Below are 12780 nucleotides of genomic sequence, written 5' to 3' on the forward strand. Positions count from 1 at the left end.
GGTGCACTGTACTTCCTGGAACCCCGATTCGTGGGTAAACAAGAGGTGCTGGAGGAGGTTACAGAGATAGGGAGGGTTGTAGGGGCTGGAGGAGGTTACAGAGATAGGAAGGGTTGTAGGGGCTGGAGGAGGTTACAGAGATAGGGAAGGTTATAGGGGCTGGAGGAGGTTACAGAGATAGGGAGGGTTGTAGGGGGCTGGAGGAGGTTACAGAGTTAGGGAGGGTTGTAGGGGCTGGAGGAGGTTACAGAGATAGGGAGGGTTGTAGGGGCTGGAGAAGGTTACAGAGACAGGGAGGGTTTGTAGGGGCTGGAGGAGGTTTACAGAGAGAGGGAGGGTTTGTAGGGGCTGGAGGAGGTTTCCGAGATAGGGAGGGTTGTAGGGGCTGGAGGAGGTTACAGAGACAGGGATGGTTGTTGGGGTTGGAGAAGGTTACAGAGACAGGGAGGGTTTATAGGGGCTGGAGGAGGGTTACTGAGACAGAGAGACTTTGTAGGGGCTGGAGGAGGTTACCGAGATAGGGAGGGTTGTAGGATCTGGAGGAGGTTACAGAGATAGGGAGGGTTGTAGGATCTGGAGGAGGTTGCTGAGATAGGGAGGGTTGTAGGATCTGGAGGAGGTTATAGAGATAGGGAGAGTTGTAGGGACAGGAGGAGGCTTCAGAGATAGGGGGTGTTGTAGGGGCTGGAGGAGACTTCAGAGATAGCGGGGTTTGTAGCGGCTGGAAGAGGTTGTTGAGATACTGGGTGTTGTAGGGGCTGGAGTTAGTTGTAGAGATAGGGAGGGTTGTAGTTCCTGGATGTGACAGAGAGACTGCCCGGGTGAGCGATTGGGATGGCTGGTGGAGGGGGGAATGAGAGAGCGAGATATAAACAGAGAATCAGTTTCATGGAGCAGATGAGATAGGGGAGAGACACAGGTGAAGTGGAGACCTGGTCATGGCCCAGCACTTGTGGTTTCAGCACAGTTTGTGGAGAAAGGAACTGAGCACGTCTCTCACTGAGTGGTTTAACCAGGAGGTCAGACGAGGAGAAAGGTCAAAGTTGAACGAAGTACTGCTCACAGACATGGCAGGAATTGATCCGAGCGGGGAGTGTATCCTGGACTCTATATGGTCCAGGAGGGGTCAGTTAGCTGAAGGTGTTAGGATCTAGAGATAGTTTAATGTATATTTTTCCCTATTTGTGGGTTAAAAGATGAAACCAGTGGCCCAGTTTCATTTTTCAGTGGAGATTGCATCTCTAAGCTCTGTTTGTATACCTGCATTACTAATGAGGTTTTACGACACTTGAAGGGAATGTCTCACAAGCACAAGGTAGGAAAAAAAACTGTGCTGTTACCTAGCAACAGGAGTCCAGTTAGAAACATAGAAAAGTCAGAAAAAACCCACCCGCCATCAATTAAAAGGTCACTTAAGCCGTTAAAATCCGATTGCGCGTTGCCAGAGTGCAAATTTGCCCTTGTCGCATGGGCAAAACGGGCAGGTGGGCAGCCGACAATTTCAAAACCCTCCTCCACGGGTGGGATAAAAAGGGTCAGCAGCATTGCCAGCGCGAGTCGTGAGGAGTTCAGGAGATCGTTTGCTGTTGGTGTGTTTTTGGTACTTGGTAGCTTCATCTCCATTCGGGGTTTCATTCTGAGCATTTCCAGGCTTCATTTCAGGCCTCATTGGTGTCTCCAAGGACCCCGGAGGTTTCAGACCGTGTGGGACCCTTCCAGTTACCAGACAGCCTTCCATCACCCTGGGAATGGGGATTGTGGTCTCCGCTGGGCGCACACCCCCTGAGGAGGGAGAGAGGGGCAGAAGGGAGAGGAGGCCGGGTATCCCAATGCAGCTTCCAGGGGAGGGTACCTGTGGGGAGGAGAGGCGCTGGCACAAGGGGAGCAGGGCCAGCTGGTAGTCTAAGGCGGAAGGGTCCGCAGAGAGCGCTGCTATCCTGCTGCCAGAGTTTACAGGCGGCGACGCAGCTACCTCAATATGTCCGAGGTGCAGTGCCGAAGGAGGCTTCGTCTCTCCAGGGAGACAGAGACCCCCATTTGGACAGATGATTGGGCCTGGGATCAGCTCTGACTGTGTGGGTGGACACCCAATGCCAGTGGCTCTGAAGGTCACAGAGGAGCCCGCAGAGATGTCAGACAGCTTGTGCGCCAACGCGAGATCGTTCTGGACCTCCCGGCTCACCACTGACGAATGGGGAACTCACTGGGATGCTGGGTGCCTCATCCATCTCCCACACGGGCACTGACCACCTGACGTCAGTGACTGTGTTGAGGGCTTGCAGGTCCGAGTGCAACCCCAGGAACCCCTGATTCTGTCGCTGGTGCTGCCTCTCCATGTGAGTGGCCGCTCTCTCAATGGTGGAGTCAGGGCGCTCGGCCGTGAGGGTTAACGCAGTGATCATGCTTCACATGGACTCCTCCACAGCAGAGAGCCTGGCACTCAGACCCACACGGATCTCCACCAGATCCTCCCGGACATACCACTGGACATCCAGCATCTACCGCCTGACGGACAACTCCAGAGGCTCATCATCTGGTTTCAACCCAGCATGGTCCTGGTCTCCAGCAGCCCTCCGACTGCCGGCGCCCAGCACACACTCTCTGCCTCCGCCTGCCCCTCAAGCGAGTGCCCTCAAGACGAGGTCTTGCAGAGTGGAGGTTGGAAACCCTCGGGTGCTGTGTTGGTGGAGGGAGTGAAAGTTTGTGGATGGGGTGCCAATCAAGCGGGGCTGCTTTGTCCTGGACGGTGTCGAGCTTCTTGAGTGTTGTGGGAGCTGCACTCATCCAGGCAAGTGGGGAGTATCCCATCACCCTCCTGAATTCTGCCTTGTAGATGGTGGACAGGCTTTGGGGAGACAGGAGGTGAGTTACTGACCACAGGATTCCCAACCGCTGAACTGCGTTTGTAGCCACAGTATTTACATGGCTAGTCCAGTTCAGTGAGGAGGAGTTGAGGAGTTGAGGAGGTGAGGAGGAGTTGAAGAGGAGTTGAGGGGGTGAAGAGGAGTTGAGGAGGTGAGGAGTTGAGGAGGTGAGGAGGAGTTGAGGAGGTGAGGAGGAGTTGAGGAGGTGAGGAGGAGTTGTGGAGGAGTTGAGGAGGTGAGGAGGTGAGGAGGAGGTGAGGAGGAGTTGAGGAGGTGAGGAGGAGTTGAGGAGGTGAGGAGGAGTTGAGGAGGTGAGGAGGAGTTGAGGAGGTGAGGAGGAGTTGAGTGCATTTCAAGCAATGACCTGTTTATAGAGCGAGTGGTTAGCACGATCACCCCTTAACACATGAGCATAGGCTACCCATAGGCTGTATCCATTCGACTGTGGTTATCCTGTAGGAAGGTGATGACATTCCACGTCTTTGGGAGCATGGTGTCTGTGACCACCTCGATGCAATGGTGTACATTAGGCTGTGTTATCTCAGGTGAGCTCTCCACAAACTGCCTGGAATGAGCCAGAGTCTTCCTCTGCACTGAGTCTCACTCAGTGAGGTCGGTAAATGCCTGACCTGTCTCTCGGGGCAGGAGAAGATCATCGGACCCTCTGCTGGAAATCTTGGGGTTCAGAGCCATGGCCGATTGGAAGAGACATCAGGCTCGAGGGGCTGAATGGCCTCCTCCTGTTCCTCTCTCCACATGATCTGAAGATACCCCAATGCATCGATCTCTCCCCTGGTCTCTGTCGCGGACGTGCGGAGGGTTGCTAACCGAACTGTTCCTATGAGATACTCATAGACATGGGGCACTCGATAACAGTCCAAACGACATTCTCTGTACAGGGCGGAGTGCTGAGAGATCCTTCATATCGGAAAAATGGAGCCAGTTTCCAGGGAATAACCTTATCCAGTTTCAAAGACAGAATCTGTGCTTCACCTGGAGGTGAACAGAAATGGAAGCAAAAAATGTTAGTGTCCAAAACACACATAATGGTGAGAAGGTGGGATTGAGGGATATGGAGAGAAGGAGGGATTTAGGGGCGTGGGGGGGAAGTTGGGATTGAGGAGCGTGGGGAGAAGGTGGGTTTGAGAGATATGGGGAGAAGGTGGGATTGAGGGATACGGGGAGAAGGTGGGATTGAGGGGCGTGGGGAGAAGGTGGGATTGAGAAATATGGGAAGAAGGTGGGATTGAGGTGCGTGGGGAGAAGGTGGGATTGAGGGGCGTGGGGAGAAGGTGGGAATGAGGGGCGTGGGGCGAAGGTGGGATTGAGGGAATATGGGGAGAAGGTGGGATTGAGGGGCGTGGGGAGAAGGTGGGATTGAGGGATATGGGGAGAAGGTGGGATTGAGGGATATGGGGAGAAGGTGGGATTGAGGGATACGGGGAGAAGGTGGGATTGAGGGATGTGGAGAGAAGGTGGGATTGAGGGATATGGAGAGAAGGTGGGATTGAGGGATATGGAGAGAAGGTGGGATTGTGGGATATGGTGAGAAGGTGGGATTGAGGGATATGAGGAGAAGGTGGGCTTGAGGGATACGGGGAGAAGGTGGGATTGAGGGATACTGGGAGATGCTTGGATTGAGGGATGTGTCGTAAAGTGGGAATGAAGGATATGAGGAGCAGGTGGGATTGAGGATCATTGGGAGAAAGTGAGAGTTGGGGAAATCAGAGAAAGGTGGGTTTAATGCGTTGGATGTGTAGAGTGTTGATGGAGCTTTACTCCTTATCAATGTCCTCTACCTGCCCTGGCAATGTTCGGACACTAGACGGAGATCAAAACTGCTCCTGATCACTGTCCAGTGATCCCTGGGTTAGAGAGAGATAGAGGGGAAATCAGCCATGGTTCCTGCTCCTGATCACTGTCCAGTGATCCCTGGGTTAGAGAGAGATAGAGGGGAAATCAGCCAGGGTTCCTGCTCCTGATCACTGTCCAGTGATCCCTGGGTTAGAGAGAGATAGAGGCGAAATCAGCCAGGGTTCCTGCTCCTGATCACTGTCCAGTGATACCTGGGTTAGAGAGAGAGGGGAAATCAGCCAAGGTTCCTGCTCCTGATCACTGTCCAGTGATCTCCCATTCCTGAATTTACTCATCCCTGGAACCATTCTCTGAATCTTTTCTGCCCTCTCCCTGAAGCCTTTTTCATCCTCCCTGAAGTGTGATGCCTGGAACTGGACACAATTCTCTTGTTGAGTCTGAGCCAGTGTTTTATACACGTTTAACATAACCTCCCTGCTCTTGTAATCTATACCCCTATTAATAAAGCCCAGGATACTGTCTGCTTTATTACCCGCTCATTCACCCTGACCCCCTTTAGAATTGTACCCTTTATTTGATATTATCTCTCCAAATTCTTCCTCCCAAAATGAACAACTTCTCTCTCTACGTTAAACTGCAATTGCCATCTGCCTGCCCACTTCACCAGTTCAACGTATAGAGTGTGCACAGCAAGATTCCAATAAGTTACAATGATCAGAGATATTTGGATAGTTGCTCGTTAGTTTTTATTGAAATATTGCTTGTGAAAAGGATCGAGCACAAATTATTTTAATTTGAGGTCAACATTGTTAATTCAACATTTAAAACACTGTCAATCTATCAAACATGATCTTAATATACAGTTTGCACAGATAGGAAGAGGAGGAGGCCATTCAGCCCCTCAGACCTGATCATTTGAACTGTGGGGAACATGGTTAGGGAGCGTGAGGGCAGAGTTTTGATCATTAGGCAGGTGTGGGTTGATGGTGTGCGAGGTTGGGGAGGGGTTGAGGGTGTGTGAGGGGAGGGAGGGGGGTTGAGGGTCGCGGAGGTGGGGAGGGATTGAGGGTGTGTGAGGGGAGGGATGGGGGTTGAGGGTTGGGGAGGTGGGGTGGGGTTGAGGAGAGGGATGGGGGTTGAGGGTTGGGGAGGTGGGTAGGGGTTGAGGGTGTGTGAGGGGAGGGATGGGGTTTGAGGGTTGGGGAGGTGGGGAGGGGTTGAGCGTGTGTGAGGGGAGGAATGGGGGTTGAGGGTTGGGGAGGTGGGGAGGGGTTGAGGGTGTGTGAGGAGAGTGATGGGGGTTGAGGGTTGGGGAGGTGGGGAGGGGTTGAGGGGAGGGATGGGGGTTGAGTATTGGGGAGGTGGGGAGGGGTTGAGGGGAGGGATGGGGGTTGAGGGTTGGGGAGGTTGGGGAGGGGTTGAGGGTGTGTGAGGGGTATTGGATGGGGGTTAAGGTTTGGGGAGATGGGGAGGGGTTGAGGGTGTGTGAGGGGAGGGATGGGTGTTGAGGGTTGGGGAGGTGGGGAGGGGTTGAGGGGAGGGATAGGGGTTGAGTATTGGGGAGGTGGGGAGGGGTTGAGGGGAGGGATGGGGGTTGAGGGTTGGGGAGGTTGGGGAGGGGTTGAGGGTGTGTGAGGGGAGGGATGGGGGTTGAGGGTTGGGGAGGTTGGGGAGGGGTTGAGGGTGTGTGAGGGGAGGGATGGGGGTTGAGGGTTGGGGAGGTTGGGGAGGGGTTGAGGGTGTGTGAGGGGTATTGGATGGGGGTTAAGGTTTGGGGAGATGGGGAGGGGTTGAGGGTGTGTGAGGGGAGGGATGGGGGTTAAGGTTTGGGGAGTTGGGGAGGGGTTGAGGGTGTGTGAGGGGAGGGATGGGGGTTGAGGGTTGGGGAGGTGGGGAGGTGTTGAGGGTGTGTGAGGGGAGGGATGGGGGTTGAGGGTTGGGGAGTTGGGGAGGGGTTGAGGGTGTGTGAGGTGAGGGATGGGGTTTGAGGGTTGGGGAGGTGGGGAGGGGTTGAGGGTGTGTGAGGGGAGGGATGGGGGTTGAGGGTTGGGGAGTTGGGGAGGGGTTGAGGGTGTGTGAGGGGAGTGATGGTGGTTGAGGGTTGGGGAGGTGGGGAGGGGTTGAGGGGAGGGATGGGGGTTGAGTATTGGGGAGGTGGGGAGGGGTTGAGGGGAGGGATGGGGGTTGAGGGTTGGGGAGATGGGGAGGGGTTGAGGGTGTGTGAGGGGAGGGATGGGGGTTCAGGTTTGGGGAGTTGGGGAGGGGTTGAGGGTGTGTGAGGGGAGGGATGGGGGTTAAGGTTTGGGGAGTTGGGGAGGGTTTGAGGGTGTTTGAGGAGTATTGGATGGGGGTTGAGGGTTGGGGAGATGTTGGGAAATTGGAATCTATTCCTGGGAGAAGCCCTTGTAGAGAAATGCACCTAACCCCCCCAGAGTGACCAAGATCCCCAAGGCGATCAGAAACCAGACCCACCAGGGTAGGGTCTCCCGGTAAACTCTCAGACAGTCACTACCGTCCCTCTCCAGCCCCACCTCAACTCCCTCGTAGCCTCCCGAGCGGAGGGTGAAGATGCAGTTTCCCCCTGAGCCCTCGGCCTTTACAATCTCAAACTTCTCGTAGGGAGGGATTAAGATCTCATCTTCCCCCTTAAAGAACGAGTAATTGCGGATATTAACACCGTAAGCCGTGTTTAGCACAAACAAAGTCCTGTTTCCATATACCTCGGCCACTGTTCTGTTGAAGGAGGTGGAGGCGAATCTCCCAAACCTCAGCTCCTGGCCCCGTCTCCCAGACTTGGGAATGTTCAACCCGCGATAAGCGTGTAACTGTTTGGAATGATCTCTCAATGCCTGGAGAGCGATGGTTAGGAGATAGTGGAAACCCTTCAGTTTAAATTTGGAGTTGTATTCGGTGATTTTTCCATATTCCTGAACCTCATCGTTAAATGCCTTGTACAATGGTACATTATGGGTGTACATAGTGACCACGATCATGTGCTCCTTAAGGAGACCGTGGGGAATGGTGCGCCCATTCCAAAACATCTTGGCCAAATCCCAAACATTCATGAATGTCTTGTTTCTCTTCAGTTCTTCATTCAAACACTCGATCGCCAAGTTGTCCCAATCTTCACTCCGTGTGAACCAATACGCGGCCGAGTTCTCTTCCATATCCAGCCCATTGTCACCCGTGTGGATCCCACAGCTTTCCCCATCGCTGACCAGGGAGGTGACCAGTCCCTGTGCTGTGAATCAGAGAGAGAGAGTGAGACAAGTCCCAGTGATACAGTCTCTTCCCCAACAACACAATGAGCCAACGCCTCACAGCAGTGACAGTTTGTATCAGAAACCCACCATGACACGGAAAGACAGAAGGGGATTTCAGGGAGAGATCGTTCAAAGAGAGAGAGAGAGAGATTGGAAAGGCAGTCGGACAGGAGGGAAACAGGTGGAGAGAATTCCAGAGCTCAGGGGACCCCAGGCAGCTGAAGGCTCGGCCGCCGATGGTGGAGCGATGGGAATGGGGGGATGGTCAAGAGGCCGTAATTGGAGGAACGCAGAGATCTCGGAGGGTCGTAGGAGTGTTACAGAGATGGGAAAGGTTATAGAGGGTGAAGGAGGTCAAGAGCTAGGGAGGATTGTAGGGGCTGGAGGAGGTTACAGAGATAGTGAGGGTTGTCGGGGCTGGAGGAGATTACAGTGATAGGGAGGTTTGTAGGGGCTGGAGGAGGTTACAGAGATAGGGAGGTTTGTAGTGGCTGGAGGAGGTTACAGAGATAGGGAGGTTTGTAGGGGCTGGAGGAGGTTACTGAGATAGGAAGGTTTGTAGGGCCTGGAGGAGGTTACAGAGATGGGGAGGGTTGTAGGGGCTGCAGGTGGTTACAGAGATAGAGAGGGTTGTAGGGGCTGGAGGAGGTTACAGAGATAGGGAGGTTTGTAGGGCCTGGAGGAGTTTACAGAGATGGGGAGAGTTGTAGGGGCTGCAGGAGGTTACAGAGATAGAGAGGGGTGTAGGGGCTGTAGGGGCCCCAGGCAGCTGAAAGCTCGGCCGCCGATGGTGGAGCGATGGGAATTGAAGGATGATCAAGAGGCCGGAATTGGAGGAGCGCAGAGATCTCGGAGGGTTACAGAGTTAGGGAGGTGCTCACCCTACGACAGCGCGGCGCTCCCTCAGCACCGACCCTCCGACAGCGCGGCGCTCCCTCAGCACTGACCCTCCGACAGCGCGGCGCTCCCTCAGCACCGACCCTCCGCCAGTGCGGCGCTCCCTCAGCACTGACCCTCCGACAGCGCGGCGCTCCCTCAGCACTGCCTTGAGGAATGTCTGTCTGGACTTTGGCATTGCAGTCCGGGATTTCCAGTCATCAGTTTTAGAGTCAGTGTCGGGGGAATGAGCATTGAAACATAGTGAGAGAGGGGATCGGCTGTTGCAATGATAGTCAGTTTACAGTCGGTGGTTGGAAAGCTGTTTTTTAATTTGAAATCAGCAAGTCTATACTCACAGGATACCAGCAGGGCAGAATAAAACAACCAGCTCATCTTCTGTTAACCACCAGCCCTTCTACATTAAACTAACTGCCCCCTCAAGGAGAGTTAATTCTGAGAAATTGTGCTCATTGCTTGACATTCTCATGACCAATGTTTCTTTCAACTCTCTACAATCCTGTTGTGTTAGCAATCTAACATATCACAAGATGAAAATGTACAATCTCCCAGTTTCAATATTCCTTGCAGAAACCACAAGTGTTGTGCAACGATCAGATCACCATGTTGCCTCCCTCGCTGCTCTCATTTCCCCTCTTTCTCTCTGCGTCTCTCTCCAAACATTTCTCTGCCTCTCCCTCTCGTGTTCCCTCCATAACCTTAATTCCCATTCTATCTCTGTAACCTCCTCCAGCCTCTACAACCCTCCCTATCTCTGTAACCTCCTCCAGCCACTACAACCCTCCCTATCTCTGTAACCTCCTTCAGCCCCTACAACCCACCCTAGATCTGTAACCTCCTCCAGCCCCTACAACCCTCCCTATCTCTGTAACCTCCTCCAGCCTCTACAACCCTCCCTCTCTCTGTAACCTCCTCCAGCCTCTACAACCCTCCCTATCTCTATAACCTCCTTCAGCCCCTACAAACCTCCCTGCCTCTGTAACCTCCTCCAGCCCCTACAACCGTCCCTAGATCTGTAACCTCCTCCAGCCCCTACAACCCTCCCTCTCTCTGTAACCTCCTTCAGCCCCTACAACCCTCCCTATCTCTGTAACCTCCTCCAGACACTACAACCCTCCCTATCTCTGTAACCTCCTCCAGCCCCTACAACCCTCCCTATCTCTGTAAACTCATCCAGCCCTCCTTATCTCTAACCTCCTCCAGCCCCTACAAACCTCCTTCTCTCTAACCTCCTCCAGCCCTACAACCCTCCCTAGATCTGTAACCTCCTCCAGCCCCTACAGCCCTCCCTATCTTTGTAACCTCCTCCAGCCCCTACAACCCTCCCTATCTCTGTAACCTCCTCCAGCCCCTACAACCCTCCCTATCTCTAACCTCCTCCAGCCCCTACAAACCTCCTTCTCTCTAACCTCCTCCAGCCCTACAACCCTCCCTATTTCTGTAACCTCCTCCAGCCCTACAACCCACCCTATCACTGTAACCCCCTCCAGCCCCTACAACCCTCCCTATCTCTGTAACCTCCTCCAGCCCCTACAAACCTCCTTCTCTCTAACCTCCTCCAGCCCTACAACCCTCCCTATCTCTGTAACCTCCTCCAACCCCTACAACCCTCTTTATCTCTGTAACCTCCTCCAGCCCCTACACCCCTCCCTATCTCTGTAACCTCCTCCAGCCCCTACACCCCTCCCTATCTCTGTAACCTCCTCCAGCCCCTACAGACCTCCTTCTCTCTGTAACCTCCTCCAGCCCCTATAACCCTCCCTAGATCTGTAACCTCCTCCAGCCCCCTACAACCCTCCCTCTCTCTGTAACCTCCTCCAGCCCTCTCTATCTCTAACCTTCTCCAGCCCCTACAAACCTCCTTCTCTCTAACCCCCTCCAGCCCCTACAACCCTCCCTATCCTGGTAACCTCCTGCAGCCCGTTCTACCCTCCCTATCTCTGTAACATCCTACAAGCGAAACCTCTGATCCTCCAATTTTGGCATCTTGCTGGATGGAGGGAGAGATTCACAGAGGGCGACAGTGACATGGTGTCAAGAAATCAATAAATTGTAATATTTTTCTTCTGTTAACAACCCTCTCATGTTTCTTGTGTACTGGAAACAGACTTTTAGCCGGGGGTGGGGTGCGGTGGGGTTTGTTATGGTAATTGGAGTAAGAGCCAGAGTGACTGCAAGAGACTAAAACTAACAGTAAGAAGCGGTTTTGATATAATAATGAACCTAGAGGAACTTCGATCAGAGTTTTACACGAAGCCAAAAAAACAGGAATAGTTTTGAATTCTGTGGTCTTATTTCGAAGGTGGGTATGTGCAGGTTATCAAAAGGTGTAAGTAAATTAGCTAAAGATAGGGTAAGTTTACTCTTTTTTTTAAACAAATACCCAAAAGTTAGAGTAAAGAAGAGTCTAATCAAGTCCGGGAAGAAAGCATTTCTGAACTGGCTGGTTTAGTCAATTGTGAGATCAAAGGGGGATTAACCCATTTAAGGAAATGCTGAAGCCTATGCGAGGGAGGTGGGTAGCTGTTTGGATCTCCCAGAAGACTGCAGGCTAGCGGTCCCAGAAGACCGTGTGAACAAGGCCAGGCCTGGAGAACCAATTTGTATCAGCCTCAGAGGATACCCCAAGGGGGGAAAGAAAAGGCACTGTGTGATAAAAATTACTGGAATACTACAGATGTTGGAATCTATAAGGGATAGTTGCTGAACATAACAGAGGCAGCTTACCTCTGAGGGCAATTAAGTTAAGATCCCGCGGAAATGTTTTGAATTCCTGTTTCCCGTGTGAATCCATTCGTGTGTTTAAAGGTGTCACTGTGTTTTTTTTCCCCCTCAATTTTCTTTAATAAGTGTTCACTATAAAATCACCACAAGTAGTCAGGGACATCATGTCCTGATTTCAGAACCACTCTTCATACTATACAAATCGCAAATCCGTTTTGCCAGTTTTCCCTCTGTTCCCCATTTGGGCCGCTCGTCACTTACCATCGGTTGTGCCGTAACACAGTTGGGGGCTATTTGCGGGATATTAAAAGATTAATTCCTTGGTTGGCTTGGAATTGGTGAATTTAAAGACCTCAAGGGTGAGGAGTACACTGGGACCCGGGGCGTTATTGAGAGATTTTAAAATGGGAGGGCAGCCCAATGGCTATGGCAGTTGCTAAGACTTGTCTAGGAGTAGAGGATATAATGTTGTAGGGTTTACAAAAGGTAACTAAAGCTAAGTTAACAGTATCGGCGGACAATTTGCAGTGGAGGTTAACCACAGAGGGAGGGAAAGCAGATGCAATTGAAGTAACAGTGTAGCTTTTGAAATTGCAAGGGGTACCTAAAACTAACGAGAGGCAACTGGAGGCAGTGAGACCTCAGTTACAAATGAATTTGAGCAAGCAATGGAACTGAAACAAAAAAAAACTTGAATTGGAACACAAAAGAGATAGGAAAAGAGGGAGAATTGGAATTGCAATGGCTAGGGGCAGAGTGAAAGGTCATTCCAAAGGCACCTGGCAGAAAGGCAGGAGAGAGAAAAGACAAGAGAACGAGAGGAAAGGAGGGAGGAAAGGGAATTGGAAATGGCGAGGTTGGTAAAGGAGGAGAAAGGGAAAAGAGAGAGACAGAGAATTCCAGCTCAAAAAGTTGGCAGTTAAAATGGAGACACTAGAAGGTGAGGAAGGACTTATTTCCAGATCAGAACTCAGTGGGGAGATGTATAAATTTGTACAAGCTCTTACGCAATTTGAAGAAAGGGATGTCTAAGCATTCTTTATCTCATTTGGGAGGATAGCTAAACAGGTCATTACAGCCTTGGTTCCAATATGAACAAAAGAGCTGAACTCCCGAGGTGAGGTGAGAGTGACTGCCCTTGACATCGAGGCAGCATTTGACCGAGTGTGGCATCAAGGAGCCCTAGCAAAACTGGAGTCAATGGGAATCAGGGGCAA

General features: G+C 52.3%; 1 protein-coding gene and 1 long non-coding RNA gene across 2 annotated transcripts; one reads left to right on the forward strand and one right to left on the reverse strand.

Moving 5' to 3' along the window:
* The first annotated feature begins 5419 nt into the window (after positions 1–5419).
* LOC144676643 (uncharacterized) lies at positions 5420–7110 on the forward strand. The gene is made up of 3 exons (XR_013575386.1): positions 5420–5674; positions 6041–6085; positions 7046–7110. It is a non-coding gene; the product is annotated as an uncharacterized LOC144676643 (long non-coding RNA).
* On the reverse strand, positions 7028–9321 carry LOC144676642 (NAD(P)(+)--arginine ADP-ribosyltransferase 1-like). The gene is made up of 2 exons (XM_078537013.1): positions 9178–9321; positions 7028–7920 (listed from the first exon to the last, which is right to left on the reverse strand). Exons 1-2 carry the CDS (start codon positions 9212–9214, stop codon positions 7064–7066), a joined length of 894 nt encoding a protein of 297 aa, XP_078393139.1. The 5' UTR covers positions 9215–9321; the 3' UTR covers positions 7028–7063.
* Positions 9322–12780: the final 3459 nt, after the last annotated feature.

The sequence above is a fragment of the Cetorhinus maximus genome, unplaced genomic scaffold (genome assembly GCF_964194155.1).
Source record: "Cetorhinus maximus unplaced genomic scaffold, sCetMax3.hap1.1 HAP1_SCAFFOLD_1774, whole genome shotgun sequence".
Taxonomy (NCBI): Eukaryota; Metazoa; Chordata; class Chondrichthyes; order Lamniformes; family Cetorhinidae; genus Cetorhinus; species Cetorhinus maximus.

Coding starts and splice junctions, on each gene's coding strand:
- LOC144676642 (XM_078537013.1), bottom strand. CDS start 9,214: ATGAGCTGGTTGTTTTATTCTGCCCTGCTGGTATCCT. Junction 7,921..9,177: donor TTCTGCCCTGCTGGTATCCT/GTGAGTATAGAC, acceptor TCTGATTCACAG/CACAGGGACTGGTCACCTCC.